The sequence below is a fragment of the Artemia sp. Qi Xiang Cuo genome, chromosome 4 (genome assembly GCF_049724085.1).
Source record: "Artemia sp. Qi Xiang Cuo chromosome 4, ASM4972408v1, whole genome shotgun sequence".
In the NCBI taxonomy this organism is placed as follows: Eukaryota; Metazoa; Arthropoda; class Branchiopoda; order Anostraca; family Artemiidae; genus Artemia; species Artemia sp. Qi Xiang Cuo.
Window position 1 is genome coordinate 72306134 of NC_142797.1, and position 27207 is coordinate 72333340.

Consider the following 27207-nt stretch of genomic DNA (forward strand, 5'->3'; position numbering starts at 1 on the left):
AAAAATATAGCTTTCAATAAATTTAAAAAAAACAATAGTTTTTTTCCTGACTGCGAAAGGGCTAAATTATAAATAGGGTAATGACTTCTGACAACCTGCATGAGTGACTCAATAACTACATTTTCCAACAATTGGGCTTCATTACATAGAACAATGCCTTCTAACAAATGACAGGGTCGGGAATATAAATAACATGATAAGGTAAGTATATAATCTTGTTTGTTTACTTTTAACTGCAAGGCAAGCGTTTTCAATATTTGAACATGGATACATTTTCGTTTCAAAATTTTGAACTGATAAGAAAAACAAAGAAACTTTGTTTGATGAATGGATTTTAGTGAAGGTTTCAAAACAAAGCCTCTTAGATCTCGTAAGGTGGTCAACTGCAGTGTTCAGTTACTGCTTTTCGTACTAAAAGCCCGTGATTTACATCCTTTATTGTTATTTCTACACAACTATTATTACAACACAGGTAATTAGTTTTTTCTTTTTTAAGGCGTTCAAAATTGATGTTATGGATGAATATTGTCTTAGCGGCTGAATTGAGTAAAAGTTTTAGAGAACAACTTCACATGAGCTCGGAAAAATGTTGTACTACATAAATAAAAATTTTGGGAGTGGACCTGCGGCCCAAATTAGGCCTTTCCAGTTAAACCGCATTTCCTTCCCCCTTCTTAATGCTCTTTCAATAACTTTTTTCTTTTGTAAATTAAGCCGAAGCACGTTGACTTCTCCCAAAGTATATTTCATTTTAACCTTTATTTACTAAATTAAAACTTGTTTTGCTTAATCGTCCAAAATTTCTCTACCCTCTTCATTATAATAAGCATACAATCGCATTCTATTCGCTTTCTTTTTCAACTTTTATTGTCTTATTAAAAGTTTTATCTATTTTCCATATTTTTGTTTCAGTTTAATTATAAAAGGAAAAGCAGTTCACCTAAGATAATTAATTTGATGGTTTTCATTATTTTTTTTCTCACTTCTTATCAACAATTGTTTCACAATGCCAAATACTATCAATTTTAGAAAGTATATATAATTAAATATTACTAATTTCTACGGATCTACTATGGGACCCAGCTTATTCCTCCGGTGGAAATATCCCCCAGAAAATTTTCCTGCGGAAAAATTCTTCTGGAAAATTCCCCCCTGGAAAATTAACATCCGTGGAAATTTCCCTTTACATGTAAAATTGAGCAGCCACAGAGAGGGTCCCTCCTCTAACAAAGGGGGCTCAAAAAAGGCCGGATTTATTCAATTGACCTTGGGTTAAGGGAACCTCAACTCAGAAGGAAAATAAACAAAAACATAGCTTCCCCTCAAAATATGGCCCAAAAAAGCGCTAAAAAAGTGCCAACAAACTTTTTCTTACCCGCTTCAAATGGAACGGGCTATCTTGAAACTTGGGAGGGGCAAAAGAGATTGAAAATTGAAAGTTCCAGGGCACTTTTTAAATGCGGAAGGCTACTGGAGGGCAATCAGCCTCCTTTCGGCAATTGTTGTGCTATCCAGCTCTCCTTTAACTCCTATTAAGTAATAAAAAAAAAATCAACTGAAAGTAAGGAGGAACATAAAAACTTAAAACAAACAGAAATTATTTCGTATGTGAAGGAGGTTGCCTCCTCATCAACACCTCGCTCTTTACGCTAAAGTTTTTTGGTACTTTTTAAAAAGCTTCTTATTGGCCTATTTAAACTACCCTTGTGTCTCAGGAGTTGTTCTTAAAGAATTTGAAGATTCGAACTTTAGCGTAAAGAGCGAGGTGTTGAAAAGGAGGTAACCCCCTTCATATACTGTTCGTTTTATGTTTTAATATTGCTGCTTACTTCTAGTTGAAAAAATTAGTTTTTTTTTTATTTCATTTGTGATCGTTTTTTAAATAATGCCATTCAATCGGGCCCCACCTCCACGGAGAAATACCCTCTCCACGGAAATATATTCTAAGCAATTCAATCCCGGTGAAAATTTACCCAGGACAATTACCCTTAATAACTGCACGCGTAAAACTGACACGGAAAACAGAAAGTAAGACATATAAAACGAATTTTTATACGAATTCTTGCAAATTCTGCCAGTGTACAATTTACCCTGACAAGTTCATCCCCTGGAAACTTCCATCCCTATAGAAAATTTTCCCGTCGAAAAACCCCCATTAGAAAACTCGCCTCCCCCCACCAAAATGTATGCATACTTCCCAATAACATGCAAATACTATGCGTAAACAGTGGGCAAATTTTATAACTTAAAGACCTTTCCGCTGGGGCTATGGGGGGGGGGGGGTCATGTTATATTCAAAGGATTAGTTATTAGGCCTTTCAAATATGATGAACAGAATGACTATCTCAAAATTTAATCGGACGATTTTGGGAAAAAAGGAGGCGGGGAGGGCCTAGTTGCCCTCCAATCTTTTTGGTAATTTAAAAAGGGCACTAGATCTTTTAATTCACTAGATCCTTTTGAATGAGCCCTCTCGTGACATTCTAGGACCACTGGGTCGATATGACAATCCCTAGAAGAAGAAAACGGAAGAAGAGAAGAAAACGCATCCGTGATCTTTCTTCTGGCAAAAATACAAAATTCCGTATTTTTGAAGATAGGAGCTTGAAACCTATTCAGTAGGGTTTTCTAGTAAGCTGAATCTGATGGTGTAATTTTTATTAGGATTCTATGAGTTTTAGGGGGTATTTCCCCCTTTTTTATGAAAATCAGGCACATTTTCTCAGGCTCGTAGCCTTTAATGGTAAGACTAAACTTAATGAAACCTATATATTTGAAATCAGAATAATGAACCGATTGTTTTGATATATCTGTTGCTATCAAAATTTCATTTTTTTAGAGTTTCGGTTACTATTGAGCTGGGTCGCTTCTTACTTACAGTTCATTAACACGAACTGTCTGATGATATCCAATCAAATTTAAGATATTTATTTTGTTCAAAGACGTCAAAATGTGTATGATAACTGCTGTGATGCCTCAACCCCCAGAAATACGAAGCAAAGAATTACAGTAAAGAGTGAAAATAAATCCTTTGACACCAGGGTTGTTAACCTTTTTTGGTTCCGAGTCAAAAGCAACCACAAAGTGAATATAAAAGGATAGTTTGTGTCAGGTTTATTTGGTTTATCAGGTTTATTGTTTTGTTTTCATTTTAAAATAGAATTTTAGTGAATAATAAGATATTTTTTATTACGAAATAACTAACAGTGTATTTTTAAACTTTAATTATGATTATAAGAATAAAAAAAATCTGCGGGTCACCCCATGTTAGCCGCTGGCTATAGGTTACTGGTCCCTGTTCTACATCATATATACTGCCTATATTTTGGAATATAGGTAGAATATTCCAAAATTACTTATTGTCTTCATTATTTATGTTTGTTATTCTTTCTGTGTGGCTGCTTGTTTTACACGTGAAGGAATGTTCCACGGAGGGGGGGGCACGTAGGGTAATTTTCCAAGGGGAGTTTTTAAGGGGAGATTTCCCGTCTGAGATTTTCAACGGGTTGAATTTAAAAAAACACTATATGTAAGTAGTCTGTCAAAAGGACATATCACCAATGTCCCAGATACTTAAGGTATTAAATTGAAATTTCCAGGGTATATTGAGAGGAATGTTGATCAAACAAAAAGGCGCTATGTGCTTACTGGTACTACTACTGCTACTGATTCTACTACTACTACGACAGTTATTACTACTGAGGCTAAGCGTATTAAATTGAAGGTTTCAGGGAATGTTCACGGGGAGATTGAACTTAATCAAAACACGTTATGTGAATTTAGATTATCAAAAGGGTACATACAGAAATATCTCTGGAATGGCTTAGAATATAAAGTTGAAACTTTCAGGGCGTATTGAGGGGGATGTTGAACTAAGCAAAAGGCACAATGTGCATACTACTACTGCTACTTTTACTTTTCCTACTATGAATACTTCTACTACTGAGGCTAATGGAATTAAAGTGAAACTTCCATGGAATTTTAGGGGGAGTTTGAAGTAGATGAAAGCACAATATGTGCATGTATGTTGCGAAAAGGGTATATCAGCAGTATATCCGGAATGGATTAGACTATTAAGCTTAAACTTTCAGGACATGTAGAGGAGGTGTTGAGCCAACCAATAGGCACTATATGCATGCTATTACTACTGCTTCTACTGACGGTCCACTGATTCTACCAAGGGTATTGAGGTATATAAGGTATAAAGGTGAAATTTTCAGGAAAAGTTGAACTCAATCAAAACAAAATACATGTATCCAGGATGTCAAAAGGAAGCATCAGCAATATTTCAGGAAAATCTTAGATTAGTAATTTTCAGGGCATGTTAAGGGGATGTTCAACTAACCAAAACTCACCTATGTGTTTACTACCACTATGACTTCTACTACTACGGCTATTGCTACGAATACTACTACTATTCGGGCTAAGGTATTAAGGTGAAGCTCTTAGGAAATTTTACGGGGATGATGACGGCTCAGAGTAGCCTATTAAGTTGAAGCTTACAAGGCGTATTGAGAAGGATGTTGAACTAAGCAAAAAGCGCTATGTGCATACTACTACTAAAGCTACTTCTTCTGCCATTACTACTACTACGACTACTACTACTACTGAGGCTAAGGTTATTAATGTGAAAATTTCAGGTAATTTTTAGGGGGATGTTGAACCAAATCAAAACACACTATGTGTAAGTAGGTTGTCAAAAGAGCGTATCAGCAACATCCTGTGAATGGTCTAGGGCATTAAGTTGATGATTCAGGGCATGTAAAGTGTAATATTGAACTAAGCAAAAGGCAGTAAGTACATACTACTAGGGGGATGTTTAATTAAATATTGATGGTAAAAGGGCGTATCTCCAATATATTCAAAATGATTAAGGGTATTAAGATGAAACTTTCAGGGGAGATTACAGTGTATGAAGAACAAAATCAAAACGTGCAAAATGCATTCTGGTTGTCAAAAGGGCGTGTCAGCAATATCTCAGGAACGGCCGAGGGTATTAAGTTGAGCCATCCAGAGCTACTACGACTACAACTACTGGTACTTCTACTACTACTGCTACTAAAACTGCTAATGCAACTATCTATGACTATGACTGCTTGTGTTTGTGACCACTTTTGACTTCAAATACTTACGACTGCAAATAACTGTAACTCCGACGACTTGCAACTGCGACTCTAATTACCCGTGACTATAACTGGGGCTGCATGGAACTACGATCACACTCGCAAGGTTTTTGACTGTAACAACTATTTGCGTCTGCAGCTACTTACGACTTATGATACAACTACTTAAGACTGTAACTGCGAATAATTGACATAGTAACTGGGACTACTCGTTACTGCGATTACTTGTGATTACTTGGAATTGTGACTACGGCTACTTGCGACTAATAATACTACTACTACTACTGCTCCTGCTACTACTACAATTGCTACTATTATTGCTACTACTACTATTGAACTAAATCAAAAAAGTTTAAGTGAATCCCGTTTGTCAAAATAGAACAGATGCAATATCCCAGGAATTGAATAGGGTATCAAATTAAAGCTTTCAGGGGAAAATAAAGGGAGGTGTAAAACTAAATCAAAATAAAATATGTGTATCCAGATTTACAAAAGCGTGTCTGTGCAATATCGTAGGAAAAAAAAAACTAAGGGTATTATGTTGGACTTTCTAGCTATGTTTTTGGGGATATTACACTAAATCAAAAGGCACTATGTGGATCCAGTTTTCTCCAAAAGGCATATCTGCAATATCCGAGGACAGATTTAGAGAATTAAGCTGAAACTAAATCAAAGTGAACTTTGTGCATCCATGGTTGTCAAAAGGGTGTTTCTGCGGTATCTCAGGTGAGGCTTAGAAAATTAAGTGAAAACTTTCAGTTCATATGAAGAGGGGTAGTTGATTTATATTTGTCTGTTTTCAAGGTTGTAACATGATAGGGATTAGAATCTCATCAGCCCTATAGAACCACTAACATTATTCTAATTTTCAACTCATGTGATTGAGCATTTTTCCCTCTATTCATCACTCCAAAGCATTGTAGGATAACTATTATTTAAAATGTTACAACATTTTGTCGAACATATTAACAGTAAGCCAAAATTTGGATTCTTACAGAGAAAAAACTAAAATATTGAAAGTATTCTTTACTTAACCAGTGAAAAAGACTACGTCAGTTAAAAATGAATTGAAATTGAGTTAGAAATTTTTTTCCACAAAGAAATTTTTCAAAGAAAAGAGCTACATTGAAACGAAGATGGACAGAAATAAAGTCAAATAATTTTTCAATGGTGAAGCTACTATAGATCACTATAAAAAAAAATGATCTCAAAACGAACAGAAAATACAGTAAACAACCAATACAAACTCAAAACGAGCAGAAACTACCACAAAGAGGAGAAGAGCTAACGCAGCCCCGTGCCTTCTAAAAAAACGTGCCTTTTACGAGCTAACGAGCTAACGCAGCTAACGAGCTAACGCAGCCCCGTGCCTTCTAAACTTAATTTTAACATTACCGAAAACAAAATGCATTTTAAATAATAAAAGGAAAACTATTAGGACTCCCAGGAAGGAATATCAGTGCATATTATAATGTCAATTCAAATGCATTTGTCTTTTACAGTAATCTTGATTATGGTGGTGTTTTTTTTCCATGTTATGAGAAATAAAGACAAAGGTCTCGAAATAAAGACTGTTTTCAGTAAAGTCTGACCAGTAAGAAGGGTGAAAGGTTTTTTAATCATAAGATTTTTTTCAAGTCTTTTCTCTGTGTCCTAACACGGGACCTGGGATCTGTGATCTCCTAAGTAGACACATTATAGCCATTTTTTAATTTTTCATTTGCTTTTAGGATGAAAGGCCTTCTTCTAATCTTACTGGCAGCTGTAGCAACTACATCGGCCACTACATGCTACAAGCAGCTTGTGAACAACAACAAAAACAGGAAAGAATGCTTTTCGGCGCACAGAAGTTTCAATGACATTAATCTTTACCATTTGCAAAATTTGATAAATGAGCATTTGGAGCACAGCCTGAAATTTACTATGTTGGTGAGAAAATGTGTTATTAAACCTAAACCTCTGTTTTCATTTGGTGCCTTCCAAATAAAACAGCATGCAAATACACAAATAAAAGCAAGCAAAATTGTTCGAAGAATGCTTTTCTAATTATTATATTTATGCGCCGTTTTGTCTTCAAGGGAAAGTTTATCCTCAAATGCACCAATGAGAGCACGAGAAAAACAGTTTTCAAACAGTCCGTGGTAACGAACTTTAAGTAAGGAGCGATGCGGTTTAATAGCAACTGAAACTCTAAGAAACAGGGTCTCAATAACAATAGATACATCAAAAGAATCGAATCTTAATGCTTATCCAAAATATATAAAATTCATCAAGTTTAACGTTACCCATCAGTTGCGAGCCTGAGAGTATTTGCCCAATTATAGAAAAAGGGGAAAATACCCCCAAAACATCAAGTGATCTTAATGAAAGTCTCACCATCAGATTTAGCATATCAGAGAACTCTACTGTAGAGGTTTCAAGCTCCTATGTACAAAAATGTGGAATCATATATTTTTTGCCGGAACAAAGATCAAAGACGTGTGTTTATTTGTTAGTTTTTTGTTTTGTTTTTTATTTTCCCCAGGGATGATCGTATCAAACTAGTGATCCAAGAAGATCGGGAGAACGCTCATTTGATTGGAAATCAAAACTTTTAGTACCCTTTTAAGGACCAAAAATATGAGAGGGTAGATAATCCCCCCTCCCCGTCCCTTTTCGCTCAAAGCTGCCCAATCAAAAATTTGAGCCGGCTATTTTGTACAGCATAGTCGAAAGATCTAATAAATATGTCTTTAAGGATGACTTAACCCCCACAGACCCAGGGGGAAGGGCTGCTAGCTATGAACTTTGCCCACTGTTTACATATAGTATTGGTTACTGGGAAGTATACAGACATTTTTTTTGGGGGGGGGGAATTTGTTGGAGAGGCTATGTGGTAGGATATTTCCATAGAAGATTTTTTCATGGGACAAGAAAATTTTCATGGAAGGAAAGCTGGATTTTTCTTGGAGAGGCTATGTGGTAGGAAGTTTCCATAGAAGACTCTTTCGTGAGACAAGAAAATTTTCATGGAGGGAAAGCCGGATTTTTCAGTATTACTTAAAAAACGATCAGAAATATGAAAAAAAAAAAATTTCAGCTGAGAGTAAGGAGCGACATTAAAACTTAAAACGAACAGAAACTTTTACGCATACGAGGGGTTTGCTTCCTCCTTAATACCTCACTCTTTACGCTAATATTTTTAGAACTTTTAAAACAGATTATTATTCTGATTAAACAACCCTTGGTTTCAGGAGTCATTCTTCAACGATCGGAAAAAAGTCAAACCTTAGCGTGAAAAGAGAGGTATTGAGGAGGGGGCAACCACCCTTATATATGTTATGATATATATTTGTTTTAAGTTTTAGTGCTGCTCCTTACTTTAAGCTGATTTTTTTTTATTTAATACAAAGAGTGGGGTAATTGCTAGAAACGTGTTTTCCCATTAGCTAGTTTATTTTGCTGTGTTAATTAGTTTTTCACGTTAGATTGCATTAGCTTTTATTTACTCTTTTCGTCTTTAAGCATACCTAGCTTGAATAAGGAAGCTCAAGGACTTTGCCCAGTTTGACTTAGCTTGAACCAGGAATTTCAAGGACTTTGCCCAGTTTGACCTAGCTTGAATAAGGAAGCTCAAGGACTTGGCCCAGTTTGACCTAGCTTGAACCAGGAATTTCAAGGACTTTGCCCAGTTTGACCTAGCTTGAATCAGGAAGTTCAAGGACTTTTCCCAGTTTGACCTAGCTTGAATCAGGAAATTCAAGGACTTTGCCCAGTTTGTTTTAGTCTCTTGGCCAAATGTCAGTGGTAAGATCGAATGGAATTATAAAATTCAGGATGGGGAAATTTATGATGGGGAATTAGCCGGACACCTCTCAGTTTGGTTTTAGATGGATTTAGTTTTATTAAATTATCCTCATTTCAGTTAGAAAAAAATCAGTTTAATATTAGGCTAGTATTAAAAAAAAAGCTAAATTATAAAAGTTTCATTTTAAATTATATCACGAATTGAGTTTCGATTTAATATTTAAAGAAAGAAAATGCTAGTGTTAAGTGTTAGAATAAAAAAAGATTATGATTTATTCCTTATCAAATTAATGCTATTGGACTTCAGTGAGGTGGCGGGAGGGGGGCAGAGCACAACCGTCTCCAGGCACAACATCTTTTTGGGTGCCACTTAGAAATGTTTCGTAAGAAATAGGTCCAAGGATATTGCTAGGGGGAGGGGGCTCAAAAATAACATTGCTCCGAGCACTAGGCTTGAGCCCTTATCTGCCACAGTGGTTGCTGTCCTTTGCTATTTTCCATCCCAAACTTTAAATAGATATATAATCCCCATGCATGTCAATCAAAATGAGAATACGATATGCTCAAAAATACGATAACCTTTTTCTGTTTTTTTTTCTTTTAGGCAAGTCATTTCAATAAGGATATTAAGAACAGAAATGGTTTCTATAAGTATTTTCAAGGCCTATCTGATGAACATTGGAACGACGCCCTTGAATTAATTGATTATGTCACACTCCGAGGTGGCCATTTGAATCAGATCACTGTTCAGTTCAAAAATGGCACTCGCCGTACTTCAGATAGTCTTTCACTTCAGAACGTAAGCTATTATCCTTTTAATTTTTTTTTTTATTCAAATATACATTGTAATATTAAAAATATACAAAATCCTTATTTAATATATATTTTAAATTCTTTTTTTTCTTTCTTTTATCCAGCGTTCTTTGATATATACTGAAATATCCGGGATGTAACTCCTTTCCTCTTCTTCGTAAATAAATAAGATAGAATAAAATAATAGAACATAATAAAATAAAAATATTTTTAGAATAAAAAGAAAAGAAGAAAAAATACATCAAGAATACAAAAGAATACAAAAAGAATAAAAATCTCATGAAGATCATAACATCCTTTGAAGTGTTATCTCCTTTTTTTTCTAAAATTACTCCAATCTTCTTATGCTTATAATTTCGGAGGGTGGCTAAAGTTAAAGGTGACTAAGGATCACTAAAATCTCTAATTTGTATAGTTGAATAGCACAATATTAATTATTTAATATATTGTTTATTTAATATATTTTAAATTATTGTTTGAATAATTGGATGTAACTCCTTTCCTCTTCTTTTTCGTTTCCTCGATGATGGGTTGGATATACTTCATATAATGGCCAGAATCCAAGAGGATGTTTTTCTTTTTTTCGTACTCCTGAAAATAAAATCCAAAATCAATCACATTTCTTTCTTCTGTTTTACCCTAGGACTTCCTGCTTATTTGTAATCTAAATTATCATTACTTCATCATCATTTCCTTTACTATCTTACCTCTTACTCGGCATTCCATAGCTTTTTACCTTTCTAATTCCTCACATACATAATTTTTTCTCTCCTAATACATTTTATCTACCCTTTTCTTAAATCATTTTTTTTTAAATAATTTCCCATTCATACGATTCTCTATCCAATAATTTACGATATAACAATTTAAGAATTCACATTCTAGCTACCCATGGTGGCAAGGGCTGCTCCCATTCATTAGGCTTATAACATATAACATTAAAGTACAAATTTACAGTACATATACATTTTTGAGCTTTAAAATACTTTCACTTTTCTTAAAACACTTTAAAACATTTTTCACTACGTTTACATAAATAAAAAAAAAACATAACAATAGTTTCTTTTTTTTAAATACATCACAATTCATCACCTTCTACTCTCACTGGGCCTTTCGTTATTGGGTAGCTTCAATAATCCTAAAAAAAATCCCAAAAATCAAACATTTACAATCCAGGCGAATTGTATTCCTTTCAATAAATAAAATAAACTCTTCATATCTAGATTAATTTTAAAAAAATCTTTAATTTTCTTAGTAGTAAAATTTGAACCTTTTTCAAATCTCTTGAAGTGTAGCATGTTGTAAGGGCAAATAGCCTAATGTTTTAAATATTTTGTGCTAAAGGGCCTGTCTTTTTTGTGCTCAACAATGTGTATATACCTCCAGTTCTCTAAGTTTCTATTTCATAAATTTTTTTTTTGACGCTGGAAGGGTGAAAAAAAGTTACCAAATAAATAATTTCAGTGATTTGATTTTAGCTAAAGCTCCAAGACGAACGTGGAGAGAAGCACTCACTTGGCCATGCCCTTGATGTCACCCGTGACCTAATCACTAATATTCGTCAGCTTATCCACAAGACTGCAGCACATGGAACTGAAAGTGAAGATGCTGTGGTGAGTTTCATGTATTTAGATGGATAGAAAACTATATTAACCACCAGTTTCCAGCTAGAGCTCTTTCTCATATAGAGTCAGTTCTTTATATTAACCACGTTTCTGAAGACCTAGGGGGTCAGAATTTAAAGCATAATGCGGTTATCATGTGATTACCTTGTCTGTAAAAAAGTAAACTTTTCAAGGGAAAAATTAAATATATTTTAGATCTCACTAATGGCCATGATGGAAAATAATCAATTAAAAAATCAACTTGTTTTTGTTAATGTGTCAGTTAAATAAGAGATGAAAAGTAGACGATCCCCAAGGAATTTAAGCAACTTATAATTTTTCTTAGATTCAAACGAAAGTAAGATATTAATTTATATGATATAGTGTTGCAATATTATAAATTATGACTTTTGTAATAGTGTAATAGTGAAATAGGGGGGAGATGTCATTTGTCACACCAAGAATTTTGCCCCCCCCCCTTTCTAGATTTTGAAAAGTACCTTTTTTGGTATGTTCGTTGAAAATGATTGTCTTTGGTATCTCAATTTGAAAAAACGGAAAGAAAAATCATTATGATTTTTTGTTTGGAATCAACAAATATTGTTAAATATGATCAACTGTGACAAATAAGATCGAAAGCAGACATGTTATTTTATTTTTCATTCTAAGAACTTTCTTGACCCAACCAAATTTGGGCACGCTCGGCTGCTTAGGTGACTGTATTTTTCAATATCTTACTTGTCTCCAAGTAAGTACGCAGCCTTTTTTTGAGGACGGGGGTGGGGGTACCAATAATAATATAAAAATATTTGACCAGTTCATACTGAAGTGCTGAAAAATTCGGGATTTTTTTTTGTGGGGACCCCTTGCATACCTCCCTGTTTATTTCACTTTTATATTTAGAGCGATGCATTGAACATTCTTTGAGATAGTTTGGATTTAATTATACCAAAATATTCATTTTTTTCTGTTGACACAATGCATTCTTATTTGATATCGTTCTTTTTAAACAGAGAAGTAAAATGGATTTCGATAAAATATATTGTATACTTTTTTATTTATAGCTTGCACATTTTCTCGAAGAAAAATACACCGAGAAGTATGTCAAGAAGATGCGTGAGCTCTCCGGATTTATGACTGTTCTTCAATCATTCACCACAGAAGAAGAAGGACTGGCCCTTGATTTATTCGACAAGTACATTGCTTAAATTCCACCATTTTAGTTCATACCCTTTTAATTTTAGTAATGGACGACCATTAAAAGCCTTTTTATTTACTTGACTGAGTTTTATTTTAAGCCTAGTTGATGCTAGAGGTTTTGCGCCGAGTTTGTTCTTTGAAGATTTTGTTCAGCTGTAAATGTCGTTTCATAGAAAATTAAAAAAGCGGGAAATCAATTTGTAATTGAACGAATCATTTACGATACATAAATACAGTACTGAGAGCCCGACGGTTTCACCGCCAGATGGAATTTGCCACGCTTCTATACTTAGATTCTCATTTTCGCTTGTCTTCTAAACGCAGACAATTTGAACCTTTTCTTGATGTCGTGACGTTCAAATGGACCTGAAAATTGAACTGGTGCCTTTGTAATATTACATTTATTTTTACCTTTAACTTTTGCCTCGGCTTGTCTTTTGTCATTACGAAAGACACATCGCCGAGCCTTTTTTTTCTTTTTTAATTTTTCAGGTGGTGGGACAAAAACTTCTTTTTCTTCCAACGATTTATCTAGTCCTGGTTTTTGATTTTGCAAGATATGGAAGGCATTGACGACCACCTTTGTTTCTTTTGATTGTTCAGGTGGTGGGACAAATACTTCTTATTTTTCCTTGGCTTGTTTTTTTTCATTATGAAAGACATATCGCCAAACCTTTGTTTCTTTTATTGGTTCACGTGGTGGGATAAAAACTTCTTTTTTCCAACGATTTATCTAGTCATATTTTTGATTTTCAAAGGTATGGTAGGCATTGATGACCAATCAGCATCGCTATCATTTTCAATTTGTTTGGTTTGTTTTACCTCGGCTTATTTTTCGTCATTATGAAATACGTATCGGCGAACCCTTGTTTTTTTTTAAACAAAGATATGGTAGGCATTGATGACCTTATATATGTAAAAATCCCAAACCCAATCATCATCGCTATCATTTTCAATTTTGACACGTTGTGAGTCACGCTGTCCAGGTGGATTTTCATTGATTCGCTCACATGTTCGGTGTCGCGTGTCTAAGCGCGTGTATCTCTGCTCTTCATTTTCATTTTTGCCTTGCTCAGATGCTCGGGGTCACATGTCTTCTAACTGTGTGTGTCTTTGCTCTTCATTTTTATTTTTACACGCTCTAATTGTCGTTTTTGCCTATCTTCCAACCACCCGTGTCTTTGCTCTGTATTTTCATTTTTGAAACTTTTAGCAATGGCCTTTGCTTTAGCTGTCCGTACTGGTGTCGTCGCAGTTGATGGTCGATGTTGTCGAATTTCACATCTTATCACGTTTGATAGTTTGGGTGTTGGTTCCAAAGAATCATCATTTATAGTAACTGGAACTGCAAATTTGCAACTGCGACATTATATTATATACATAACTGTTGCGTTGGAAACTCAACAATCTTATTTATGCTATGCATAATATTATATAAGAAAATATTTATATGATGTCATAAGAAATGTTTATATGATGTACTAACCTAGTACATGACTTCATCTGCAAAAAACAAAATTAAGGCTCTTAACGAATTTTCTCAGACTTCTTACCTATCTAGATAGTTTTTTTTTTAGGCGAAAATATCCCAGGATACAGATTTTCCCAAACAAATACACAAATACATATATACATATATATACACACACACATATATATATATATATATATATATATATATATATATATATATATATATATATATATATATATATATATATATATATATATACAAAATAAAGTAGCTGCACAAATTTGTCACAAAAGCAATTTAGAGGCACATCCATCATAAAGCTCTGAAGGTGGTTTTGAACCATCTTAATCGATTATTACAAAAAGTCACCAAAATAAGGTAAAAAGAGAAACAAATCGCAGAATTATAATTTTTACGTAATCATGGAGGATTTTCTCAAACATTCAAAACATAATTCATTAATTCTTGGTTAAATGATGAATTAAGAGGAGTATTCATGATTATCATAGACAACACAATAGCGCTGCCTAAGTAAAGAGCTATGTCGTAATAACTTTGAAAGGTGTTCATTCGATTGGTTAATGAAAAGGCTATTGCCCTCTTTAATAGTCGAAAGTGATTCGAGGGTAAACATCCCCCTTCCATCGTCTATCGTTTCCCCAAACACATTAAATAAAAATTTTAGATTGCCATTTTCTTCAACGTAGTTGAAAGGTCCAGATATTATGTCTTTAAGGGTGACCCCCCCAGCAGCCCTCAGGACAAGTGCTGTAAGTTTTACCCTGGGGGAAAATAAGGTTTTTATAGAAAGAGTGGTCGTAAAAACTTCGGAGGGGGCTCATTGGATTGAATCAGGAGTTCTAGTGCCCTCTTTAAGAGTCAAAGTGGCCGGAGGGCAGATACCCCTCACATGTCATATTTTTCCCAGATGTATGTGATAGAAGTTTTGAGTTAGCCACCTGTTCAAAAAATAGTCCAAAGACCAGGAAATAACAAGGACTTTGAGGTTGGCACAACCTCCAGAGTCTGGGGGCAAGGGTTGTAAGTTATTCCCGGGGTCATATAAAGATTCTATTGAAGCAGGGGTCGTGTGAACTTTAGAGAAGGCTCATTTGATTGAAAATGTATAGTTCTAGTTCCCTTTAAAAAGCCAAAAGTGATTGAGGGCAACTAGCTCTCCTCTCCATGGCATCCTCTTTTCCCCAAATTCAGTTCACAATAGTCCGCAGAGTATATAATAATGGCTTAAGGGTGAGCATAACCACCCAGAGCCCAGGAATAAGGGTTATAATTTATACCCCGGGGCATATAAGATATTTATTGAACAGGTGGTCGTATAGATTTTGGATTGTAAGGGGGAATTTCGGAGGAGGGAAACCATTAACCCCCAAGCCTATAATTCCCCAAAACACATCAGATCAGAATTTAGAGAGTGCTATTTTGTTCAGCATTGTTGAAAGATTAAGTAATTTTGTCTTTGGGGATGTCAGCCTCTTCTTAGTCCCCACGGCAGTTTATTCATTGTTAACATATAGTATATTTTATTGAGAAAGGTATGTATTTTGAACTTTAATTTCCAAAGCGATAAAGGAACCTTTAGGTGAACCTTTCAGAAAAGAGTTGAGTAGAGTGTTGAACTAAATCAAAACGCTTTATGTGTATACGGATTTTTCAAAAGAACGCAACTCAGGAATGGATGAGTTTATTAATTTGGAACTTTCAGGAAATGATAAGGGGGGTGATCAAAAAGGCAATATATGTTACTACATATATGTACACTGTTACTACAACTACCACCACTACTAAAGTCATGACTACCACTACCGCACTACTCCATTTACTTGAACTATAAATACTCCAAACTCTCCATTTACACCGTTAATTCGAAATAGATCAATGGACGCTAGGTATATCCGTATATGCAAATTGTCAATAGAGTGTATCTCGAGAATTGATTTGGCTATTAATGTGGAAATTTCGGAAAATGCCTAAAGGGAAAAATCGTCTGACCAGAAGGCAACATGTGTACGTTACTACTAATATTACTGTAGCTCATGAAGCTAATGGTATTAAGGTGAAACTCTTATGGAAAGTGGGAGAAGAGTTTTAATTAAACGAAAAGACCATATGCATGCAGGCTTGCAAAAGGGCATATAAGCAGTGTCATAGGCTTTGGTTCTCCATAATAGCTAAAAATATCATTAGAACTTTTAAAGGAGCTAATTAGAATGGAAATTACAATTTCTAGTGCCGTTTTTAAGAGTAAAAAAAAATTGGATGCCAAGCAGCCCTTCTCCCAAGCCCATTCATTTACCAGACACATCCAGTCAAAATTTTTAGACAGCTAATTTGTTCAGCAAAGTAGGGTCCAGCAACTATTTCTCTTGGGTTATTGGGTATGTCAACCCCCCAAAATTACGCAATTGATCCATTATCTCAATTACTACTACTATGCTATTACTAAGCTATTACTACTACTATGCTTAAAAAATAAATCAAAAGGCACTGCGTGTATGGTTGCCAATAAGACACCTCAACAATGTCTCTAGAACGACTGGGATATTAAGCTGAAAGTTTCGGGGCTATTACTATTACTACTTCTGCTCTTATAATTTAAATAAATCAAAATAGTGTAAGCATATTCAGGTTGTCAAAGACCATAGACAGAATATTTTTGGAATGATATTCCGGTTTATTTTTCAGGCCAACTTGATGGGGTATAAAATTAAATTAAACAATGCTATTTGCGTCCAGATTAAAAATTTTCGAAAAAGTTTCTTCAACATAAAATAGCAAGCCAAACTATGGATTCTTATAGAAAAAAAAAACAACAAAATGATACAATATATTGTTTTTTTTCAATGAAAAAGACTATGGGCATAAAAAACGAACAAACTAAATGAAAAAAACCTTCTGCAAAACAAGTTTTTGAGACAAAAGTAAAGAACTCCATTAAACCAAAAATGAGCAGAAATAAATTCAAATCATGTTCCAAGCAAATACCTGCCACAAATCACCATCAATAAATAAATGAAACCCAAAATGAACAGAAACTACATTAAATAACCAAGTCAAACTCAAAGCGAGCAAAAATCAACATGAGTTGATTACATAACCCTCATGCCATCTCAAGGCCAGAACATAATTTGCTCTTCACTGAAAAAGAAATATGCTTTAAATGTTTTCATTTTTTTAACTTTATAAATTAAAATTTTTTTAAAATTTTAAGGAATAAATATCAGGTTATGCATATTAAATTGAAAGCCCATGGTCATTTTTTTGTAATGGAACTCTTTAGTTTTCTTTGAAAACTTGTTTTGTGGAAAGTTTGTTTTCATTTAACAAAATAGAGATAGAGAGTCGTTTAAGAGGACCGTTTAAAATCTAATTTTTATATCTAATTGATTTTTGTGAAGTTGACTTGATAACCACAATCATGAAGTACCATATGACACCAAGAAAGTGTACTTTGAGTTTTTCCCATTTTTTGAATGAAAATTGAAAAAAAGTCCTTTTCTAATGAAAAGCCTACAAAAAAAATTCAAAATCTAGTTTGGTGCAAGAATTCGGGGGGGGGGGAGGCATGAAGCTCCCCTCAATCACCCACAATAGAAGTAGCACACAGGCTACGATGTAGAGATACGTTCAAGGGTGAATTCAAAGCTATTGATCGTATCAGCGTGATTTTTGTAGATTTATAGTGGAAAGGGCAATTCAAAGCCGCATTGGATGGTGATAAAATTTTTAGGTCTAGGTAGGGTTGTATCCAGTTTTTTTCGAGGGGGGGATTACACAAAAACTTTAGAAAACGCACCAAGTATTTGTTTATATTCATTTTTGTTACGCTTTAAAGATTCTAACAAACATTTGGGGGGGGGGCGTGGTCCAACCCCCTAAGCCCCTTTCCCCCTGGGTACCGTCTTGGGTCTCGGGTTGCCTTATTCTCTTAAGTTTTTACCAATTAATAAAATCTTATTCAAAATAATCAAATTATATTAAGAAAAAAAGATGCTTTAGTCTAGTGGTTACGGTGCTGCTTTGTGGTTTTGGAAACGAAAGTTTTAATCTTGGATAGAACAATCTTGTTCTTTTTAATGTACAGTTTCTTAAAAGCGCCCATTCATTTCCCACGATCAGTTCTCCCTAAATATTACAGTCAAAAATGCAAAAAACGACGAAAACACTAATTTTTGTAAATTATTTTAACTGAATATATTAAATTCCTTTGATTATTTTTTAGATAATTGAATTTTTATTTGCAACTTCTCAAAGATGCTAAGTAGGCTACTTTTCTGAAAACAATCCTAATTTCGTGCTGACTTTTTGCATTTCTCATAGTGTCAGAAAAAAAAATTAACACTATCATAACTAAGATGACTGAATTCAACAAATGAATCAGAATTGAATCGTTAATATATATGTATACTGATATTCATCCCTGGAAGTATTAATAATTTTCGATATATTCAAGTTTAAAAAGATAAAACATTTAAAATGTATTTTGTTTTCAGTAAAGTGCAAGTTATGTTCTGGTCTTTAAAGGGAATGGGAGGGAGGGGGTGTCAGTCCTACTCATCTTAGTTTCTGAACGTTTTGAGCTTGACTCGGTTACTTATAGTAATTAAATAAAAAAAATCAAGTTTTTTAACTGAAAGTAAGGAACGTCGTTAAAACTTAAAACGAACAGAACTTATTCCGTATATGAAAGGGGCTGTGCCCTCCTCAACTCCTCCCTCTTTACGCAAATGTTTTTTATTGTTTAAAAAAATAGAGTTGTGAGAAAGTCAAACTTTAGTGTAAAGAATGAGCATGGGAGGGGGCCTAGTTGCCCTCCATTTTTTTGTCACTTAAAAAGGGCACTAGAACTTTTAATTTTCATTCCAATGAGCCCTCCCGCGATATTATTTGACCACTGGGTTGATACGATCACCCCTGGGAAAAATAAAAACAAAAAAAAAATAAACACGCATCCGTGATCTTTCTTCTCGCAAAAAATGCGAAATTCCACATTTTTGTAGATAGGTGTTTGAAAACTCTACAGTAGGGTTCTCTGATACGCTGGATATGATGGTGTGATTTTCATTAAGGTACTATAACCCTTAAGGGGTCTTTCCCCCTTTTTTCTAAAATCAGCCAAATTTCCTCAGGTGCGTAAATTTTGATGGGTAAGACTAAACTTGATGAAACATATATATTTGAAATCAGAATTAAAATCTGATTCTTTTGGTGTATCTATTGGTATAAAAATTCCGTGTTTTAGAGTTTCGGTTACCATTGAGCCGGGTCGCTCCTTACTTAGGCTACAGTTCGTTACCACGAACCGTTTGATTTCTGTTTATTATAGGTTTCATCTATTTATTCGTGATAATTTGTGGTTTATTTTACACTTGAAAAATTATTTAAGTTTATTTCTGCTCATTTTAACTTTATTTCTGCTCATTTTTGGTTTAATGTAGCTCTTTCCTTTTCTTTGAATAAACTTCTTTCCTGGAATTTTTTTGAAATTAACTACTTAAAATGTTAACTGTGAGATTTCATTTTCTTCCTTGCTGTTTTTGGCAACCCCAATGGACTTCGCATCATCAAACAGTGCGTGGTAACGAACTGTAAGTAAGGGGTGACTCGGGCATTAGGTTAAATACGGAAGTTTGATAATAATTTATACATCAAAAGAATTTTCTGTTTATGTTTTTTCTAAATATATAAATTCAGTAAGAATAATGTTACCTACCAAAAGCTTCGAGCCAGAGAAAATTTACCTGATTTTCACAAAAGGGGCAAAACCTCGAGATTTTACAAGGAAGAAATTTCACGCCAGCGGAGAGTACATGGAACGAGAGGGAAGGGGACGTCCTGGGACGATTTGAAAAACAGTCAGAAATTAAATTTAAAAGAAAAACAGGTTGTTTCAACTGGAAATAAGAAACAACGTTAAACGTTAAAACGAGTAGAAATTACTCCGTATATGAGGGGGGTAACCGCGTCCTTAACCCCCTTTCTGTATACTAAAGCCTTAAAGCTCTTAAAAATCCTTAGACCAGACTGCTTTTCCTTTTACAGAATTTAAGAGAAGAAATCTGGCGTGAAATTTCTTCCTTGTAAAATCTCGAGGTTTTGCCCCTTTTGTGAAAATCAGGTAAATTTTCTCTCTTCAGCGACAGCAAACTTTAAATAATAAAAATCCGAATAATTTGACTTCACCTCCAGTGAGCCTTTATAAACGGGAAAGAAGTTAAAGTTAAATTACAAAAAACACATACTTACACACAAGAAAAAATAAGTAAAACTGTATATCTTAATAAGCTCAAAAATACTGCAACTACGAGAACAAAATGCTCGTATTTTAAACAGACTGAATAACCACGCAGAAATCACAAAAGGTTGCGAACAGAGACAAACTTTTGTCATTTTAGTGCGCTTATTCTGGCTATTTTCAGTAATTGAAGTATTTTGGAGGCTATTAAAATGTGACGTTTCTTTATATTTTCTTGTATGTATTCTTTTTGTTTTGTCTTTTTCTTTATGCGTTGTATTTAATTTAATTTAACTTTTTTCACCCTTGATAAAGGGTCCCTGAGGTGGAGTCGAAATGTTCAGAATTTTATTGTTTAAAGTTTTTTCCTTTTTTTGTTGTTTTTGTTCCACCTGTCTCATTCAAATTCAATGGTATTTGTGTTTGAGCAGATTTTCTTAATGAATTGTAACAAAAAGACAAACTTTACCGTACAGTGTGAGTTGAGGAAGGGGTAGCCCCCCTCACATACGAAATAAATTTCGTTCGTTTGAAGTTTTAACGTTGCTCCTTGCTTTTTTTTTAAAAAGACTTGTTTTTTATTTAATTAGGTTAAGGATTATTTAGATTAAGGACATTTTTAGCGCTTAGTAAATTGAGCGTCTGATATGTCGGAAGTCTACTATCCAGTTTAACCTAAATGCATATGCTAAATATTTCCGGGAATAAATTGCAAGGTTGGAATTGAATTGAACGATTTTTCAGTGAATTATTTAAAAAACGAAAGATTTGTTTTACGATTTGTTATGTCACATTTCCTAGTGTCAGTCAAATTGGCTTCCGGATAAGACGCTAGTCTTTTGGCGCTCAACTTTTCTTTGATTAAAATGAAAAACAAAGTTTTTCTTATGGTAAAGGGCCAAGATGAAACTTAAACCCTAATTTTTAGGATTTCGAAAAACTAGCACTTCATTGAAAACACAAAACCCAACCAAAAAAACGTATCGTATATTGACTTAGGAGCAGAAACGTACTTAAGAAGCCTACAGAAAATTAAAGGAAAGTTTTAAAATTTCCATTACTCATTCGTCGAGCGTCATTTTCGATCTACTGAAAATATAACATACTTTCAATATTTTTCCTTTTACCATTCATGGTTGCAGCTAGACCCCGGCGCCGTGCCGGCGGATCGACCGCACGCCACCGACAAGAGGCCCGGTTGAAAGTCGCCAAAATATCGTAACGCCGCCGGCGCGCCGCAGGCACACCGCCGCCGGCAGAGGCGGTGGCGTTCGGTCGACTTTAAATTACTTTTGCGGCAATTCTTTATTACGTCAACCGCAAAGCCGGAGCTTTTCCTTCTCGTGTGGTTTAGTATTTCAATTTTCCTGATTAGAAATTAAGCAGGGTTTGCAGTATCCCCGAACTTTTGGGAATTTCCCCGAAAATCTATGCGTCATCCCGAAAAAGAATTTGGTTCCCCGAATCCCTGAAAATAACGCAATCACGGTGCCACCCCTAGAGATTTATCATCAGTGACTTTCCCTGCCAAATATTACTTTGCATACCATAATTCTTCCCTACTCCCTTGTTCATTAATTTTCGTCTCTTTTCTTACTTTGAATAAAAACTAGACAGATGCAATATGCAATTGCAAATATTGCAATACACACAGTTCTTCATATGCTGACAAAAAAAGTATCGTCTTTATGAAATGAGTTTAAATCATTTCAAATGCAGTTTCCCAATCGCTATTTCTTACATCGTTCGTAGTCAAGAATTTTATTTTTATAGTCGAATAGAATTATAGAACGCATTCACTACTATACAAGCTTCGGCCTTCAGTTGGATTTTGAAATTAATAGCCGACAGATTGTTTCTACAGCTGAATTGTAAGTTTGCATATTTTTTTCTAGAAGGGGGGAGGGGTAGGGAGGTATTACATTTAAATGATAATATCTCAATTTTTTTTATTGAAAGCAGGGATCCCAAAAATTTTATTTTATTTTAATTTAAAGCAGAGACGGCATCCTATCAAGGTGGTATCCAGAAGAGGGTGGGGGGGGGGGTAGTGAGCTATCAAATTTAAGTGATAATACCTCGATTTTGTTAATAATAAACTAATAAGTTATTTTTTTATTTAAAGCAGAGACTGTATCCTATCAAGATGGTATCAAGAGGGGGGGGCATATGGAGTTATTATAATTAAGCGATAGTACCTTGTTTTTTTTATTATTGAAAGCAGGGATGCCAAAAAGTATAAAAGTTGACAAAAATCAACAAGATTTTCGTGAGTTATACTTGATACAGCACTTGCATGGCTTTATTGTCCAAAGGGAAAGGGACATATGCGTCCAACCTGTTTTTTTCTTATTGATGAAACGGGTTTACTTTGAAAACATTCATTCATAAGTGCCAGGCAGATTCATACTAAAACGAATTGGTGTGACGAAATCGATATCGGCATCCCGACCTAACGTTGCGCACTGACAATGGCGCCCTTGGTCCAGTGCCCAAGTTACATTAAAAGGCCAGGTCATAGTAAAAGCTTTCAATTTGGGAGGTTCAAAGAGGAGTCTTTGACAGGCTTATGACCTCAGGGCACTAGATGTTGCAACGTCCTTACGTATCTACAGTGGTTAAAAAAATTCTATCACCCCACAAATGATTACCAAAAATTTGCACAAATATTACAAATGTAACATTTGGAGTATTATAACACTTTTTTCACCAGAAGCTTTGAAGAAAAGCAAAAAAGGCTAAATACCCCTAACTACGCTTGAAAGCTATTTTAATAAGACACGCTTTGGAGATTTCCATGGAAATGACCGTAGCAGAAGCTTTGAGCCTGGGTGGGGATCAAAGAGGAGTCTTTGAGTATCTTGACCACAGGTGACTTATTGTTGCGACTTTCTTAAATTTGGTAATTTTTGTGAGCATTTGGAAATCAAAGCTTAAACTCAATAACTGATACTAAGTGTCCTAACATACTGCTTGGATTAAAAGTGACGATCTAGGATGAAAATCTCAACATCTTCCTGGAGCTACTTCAGTCTGCACAGTATTTCATTAATTACATTTAAAACGGATGAACTTTTCATTTTTTACCTAAGAAAATAGCTGGCACTTCATTTTTCTTCTTACCGAATAAACCATTAGCTGTTTTTTGTTTCATTGTAATTGAAGAGTTCTCATGTGAAGTGATAATCATGTATTTTTCAATTTGATAAATTTACTCCTTTTAAATGCAGTTTATAATTTGACTGATATTAGGTATTTTTCAGTTTATAATTTGGAATGAATCCCCAAAAGAAAAATGAATAATATCCAAAACAGCAGCCAAAAGCAATAAAAAAGCAGCGGTTCAGCCTTAGCCCACATGACATATATTCTATAAAGGAACCAAAAAAAAAAAAACTTTAAAATGTATTTTTTTTAAGTTGTTATTAAAAACCAGACTTTTTAAGTCTGAATTAAAAACCAGACTACAAGAAAACTTTTTAGGAATTCAAAAGAGCAAAAAAAATAATCAATATCAAAGTCGCCCATTTCAACTGTTTTAAAGGTGACGAAACAGATAGAGGCAAAGGGCATTATGAAAAAATTAAGCTTTTGAGTTCAAAGTTATATTCAAAGTTTTTAACCAGATAACTGACGATTTTTGATATACGGTATTTGATGTTTTGTATGCAGTAATGCTCGATGAAAAAAACTACTAATTTTGATAATTATTTATGTTAAGAATACATAGCTAATAGATACTTCAACTACTCGTATTATGCAAGGGTTCAAAAACACCACAGCCATTTCGTTTCTACCAGATTTCTACTTCTCTTGATGAATAACGAAGAAGATCAGTTTCCAGCCAGCGACTTTTGAATTTTTGAACTCATGAATAGGCTCGAATCTGTTGTAAATTTAAGCTGTGATTTGAGAAAGACTGATGAAAATATTATTGTTTGCGGCCAACATTGATCGCACCGGTGGCGCGCCGCTGACATCTTACCGGCGGCGTGACGTGCTGTTTTTGGCCCCGCCGCTGTCGGTCTTCCCTCATCGGCGCGGCGCCGGGGTCTAGTTGTAGCTGTAGTTGCAAAAGAGCCTGAAACCTCTCAAAAATGGTGTTGAAATATTAAGTGCACCATTGGAATAAGCATGATCGAAAACCTTAGATAGGATGATTACAGTCCCCCACCTTGAACAACAAGGAAATGACTTTTTTTTGCATGGGTAGCACTGATGTGTCCTATTTTATTTTATTTTATCAGGGCTAGGGGGTGACTAGAACTTCATAGAGAGAAATGTTTAATGACTCAATCGATTGGAAATTAGATCTTCTAGTACCCTTTTTAAGTGACCAAAAAGATTGGAGGGTACCTAGCCCTCTCCCCAAAATACCCCCTCCCCGCCAGTGTCGTCTGATCAAAATTTTGAGATGGTCATTTTGTTCAACATACTTCAAAGGTCCGACAACTATGGTTTAGATAATGATATGACCCTCCACAATCCCTGGGGAAAGAGCCGCACGCGGCATCGGAAGTATTGGTATCGGGCGAATTGGTATTGTGCGAATCGGTATCGGGCAAGCTCGTATCGGATTTTTTTAAATCATGGTTTTGTGACTTCTATCCTATCATGAACATAGTTCAAAGATCCGACAATTATGGTTTAGATAATGATATGACCCTCCACAACCCCTGGGGAAAGAGTCGCACGCGACATCGGAAGTATCGGTATCGGGCGAATTGGTATCGTAAGTACTGGTATCGGGCAGGTTCGTATCGGATATTTTTTTAATCATGATTTTATAACTTCTATCCTATCATGAATGCAGCAGTTACTGCAACTTAGTAAAGAGCAAACCACAGTCTATAGTAACAAAAAGTTGAAAACGGGTTTTGAAAAAAAAACTGCCAATTGAAAAAGAAATTACCAACCGACACTGATTCACGAATGGTAACTTTTATTGCGGTTAATATTAAAAGTAAAGTTTATTGCGAAACAAATCTATGGTGATCATGGTTGCAACAGTAGCTACTACTAGTACTACTAACAACTCACCGCAGCACCAAGCCGCCTGAGGCCAACGCAGCTACGCACGCTCCTCCTCCAAACCAATCTATTTAAATCCTCCCTTTTCACACCCGCCTACGAAGTTCCCATTTCCTTGAAATCTTTCTTTATGACGTCCTCCCACCCCAGACGAGGACGACCTGCTTTCTGTTTAGCCCTAGACGGTTGGCCGAAAAGAACAATCTTCGGCAATCTGTCATCCTTCATCCGCACAACGTGCCCTAGCCACTTTCTTTCATTATAGCCCTAGAGAGCGATATTGAACCACATTTTTCGTATAGCCTATTATTTGAAATACGGTCAGTCAGCCGGGTACCCAGAACAATCCTTAAGCAATTTCTCTGGAAAACATCTAGCAAATCTTCATCAGTTTTTCTGAGCGCCCATGCTTCAGAGCCATGTTTGACCACTGTCATCACTGTAGCTTCTAATATTCTAATCTTGGTTTGCATACTTATCTTCCTATTCTTCCAAACTTTTTTTAACTGTGAGAAAACACCTTAAGCCTTGCCTATTCTACTTTTACAATCTTCACTGCTCCCACCATCTTCACCAACTATACTGCCAAGGTAGGTGAATCTGCCCACTTGATCAATTTTTTCATTATCCAGCGTCACAATTTCATCTTCACTTATTCCTAGCCTTAGTGACTTAGTCTTTTTAACATTAATTTTCAAACCTATTTTAGCACCCTGAACTTGCAAAACCTCCAAACAACCAAACTCCGACTCATTATATATTCATGCCTACAAATATTATGCTACTATAGGGAGGCTGCCCATAACAGATAAATCAGCTAGGAAGAGGTTTTTCAGCCCGAAGACGCCCGTCAAAACATACCAAGCCCAGAAGAATTATCCATTAGTCAGAATCCCGTGCGAATGCTGTGTCGTTTACTAGGCTATAATTTCCTCGAGCGGCGCCACTCTTCAAGTGAGGATAAAGTTGACCGCAAGGTCCCCAGTCTTGCAGGTACCTCGAAAGGGTCGAGGCAGCCCTTTGCAGAGGCCGTTGTCCATAAATCTGGATCTTACGCCCTACCTCCGTTGTCCTTCTATAGAGGATCATCCCGCGATGGTGTTCTGCATCAACATGCAATTTAACCCATTACTGGGAGAAGGTCTGTAAGTCATGGGACTTGTGGAAAAAACCAGTAGGCCCTTTTGAGCGTACATTTGAGGGACTTGCTTCCTCCTCCGCCTGTATTTATGACTCCAGGTGAGGGTGCCCCATCTTCTATTATGGACCCCCAGGGACAAGGTCCCCCTTGGTCAGTGCCTCCTATGGAGGTACCCTACATATCTTTAGTACGTTCTCCTGTCGCAACCTCGGGACACGCTAAGTGGCCGGGGCGAGGCCATAACGACCGTGGAAAATCCATGAAAACAGAAAATTTCCAAGTCATGACTTGGAATTTTAACTTTTTCCCATGGATTATTTTCAGTAAAACATGAACTTTTCCCATACGAAGAGCGAGAAGGGATTGATTTCTTTCCAGCTCGATCATCAAAAAAGTAAGGTTCAATCTTTATTATCAGATTCCGAAATCTAAGACCTGTATCTGTAAATAAATAGTCGGATTAAAATAAAAAGTTACTTTTCGTAACTTTTTCGCTCTAGGTTGTCCAAAAATAACTGCAGCGGGAACCTGGAACGGACAAAAAAGTTAAGCAAGAGCTTCACCTCCAGGAATTTATAAAAAAAATTTCTGGATAGTAAAGTCAGTCTAGAAAACAAACTCAATTGTGATTGCCTACGGACTTATCATAATCAACATTTTTGAACTTGAACTTTTGAACTTGTATTTTTTATTATGTAGTTATTTGATTACCCTACGGACTTTTTATTGAAAATAGGTTCAGAGTCGTAACTTTAATTATTTGACAGCCAATAATTTTGGAA

General features: G+C 35.3%; 1 protein-coding gene and 1 long non-coding RNA gene across 2 annotated transcripts in view; one reads left to right on the forward strand and one right to left on the reverse strand.

Annotated features, from left to right (window-relative positions):
- The first annotated feature begins 324 nt into the window (after positions 1-324).
- Positions 325-12602, forward strand: Fer2LCH (ferritin 2 light chain). Its single transcript, XM_089088527.1, has 5 exons — positions 325-472; positions 6854-7052; positions 9514-9708; positions 11201-11335; positions 12391-12602. Exons 2-5 carry the CDS (start codon positions 6855-6857, stop codon positions 12532-12534), a joined length of 672 nt encoding a protein of 223 aa, XP_088944653.1. The 5' UTR covers positions 325-472; position 6854; the 3' UTR covers positions 12535-12602.
- Positions 9829-27207, reverse strand: part of LOC148953403 (uncharacterized) — a 46916-nt gene continuing 29537 nt past the window's right edge. Inside the window, exon 3 of the long non-coding RNA XR_016141707.1 lies at positions 9829-10313. This is a non-coding gene — a long non-coding RNA (uncharacterized LOC148953403). The remainder of the gene's footprint in view (positions 10314-27207) is intronic.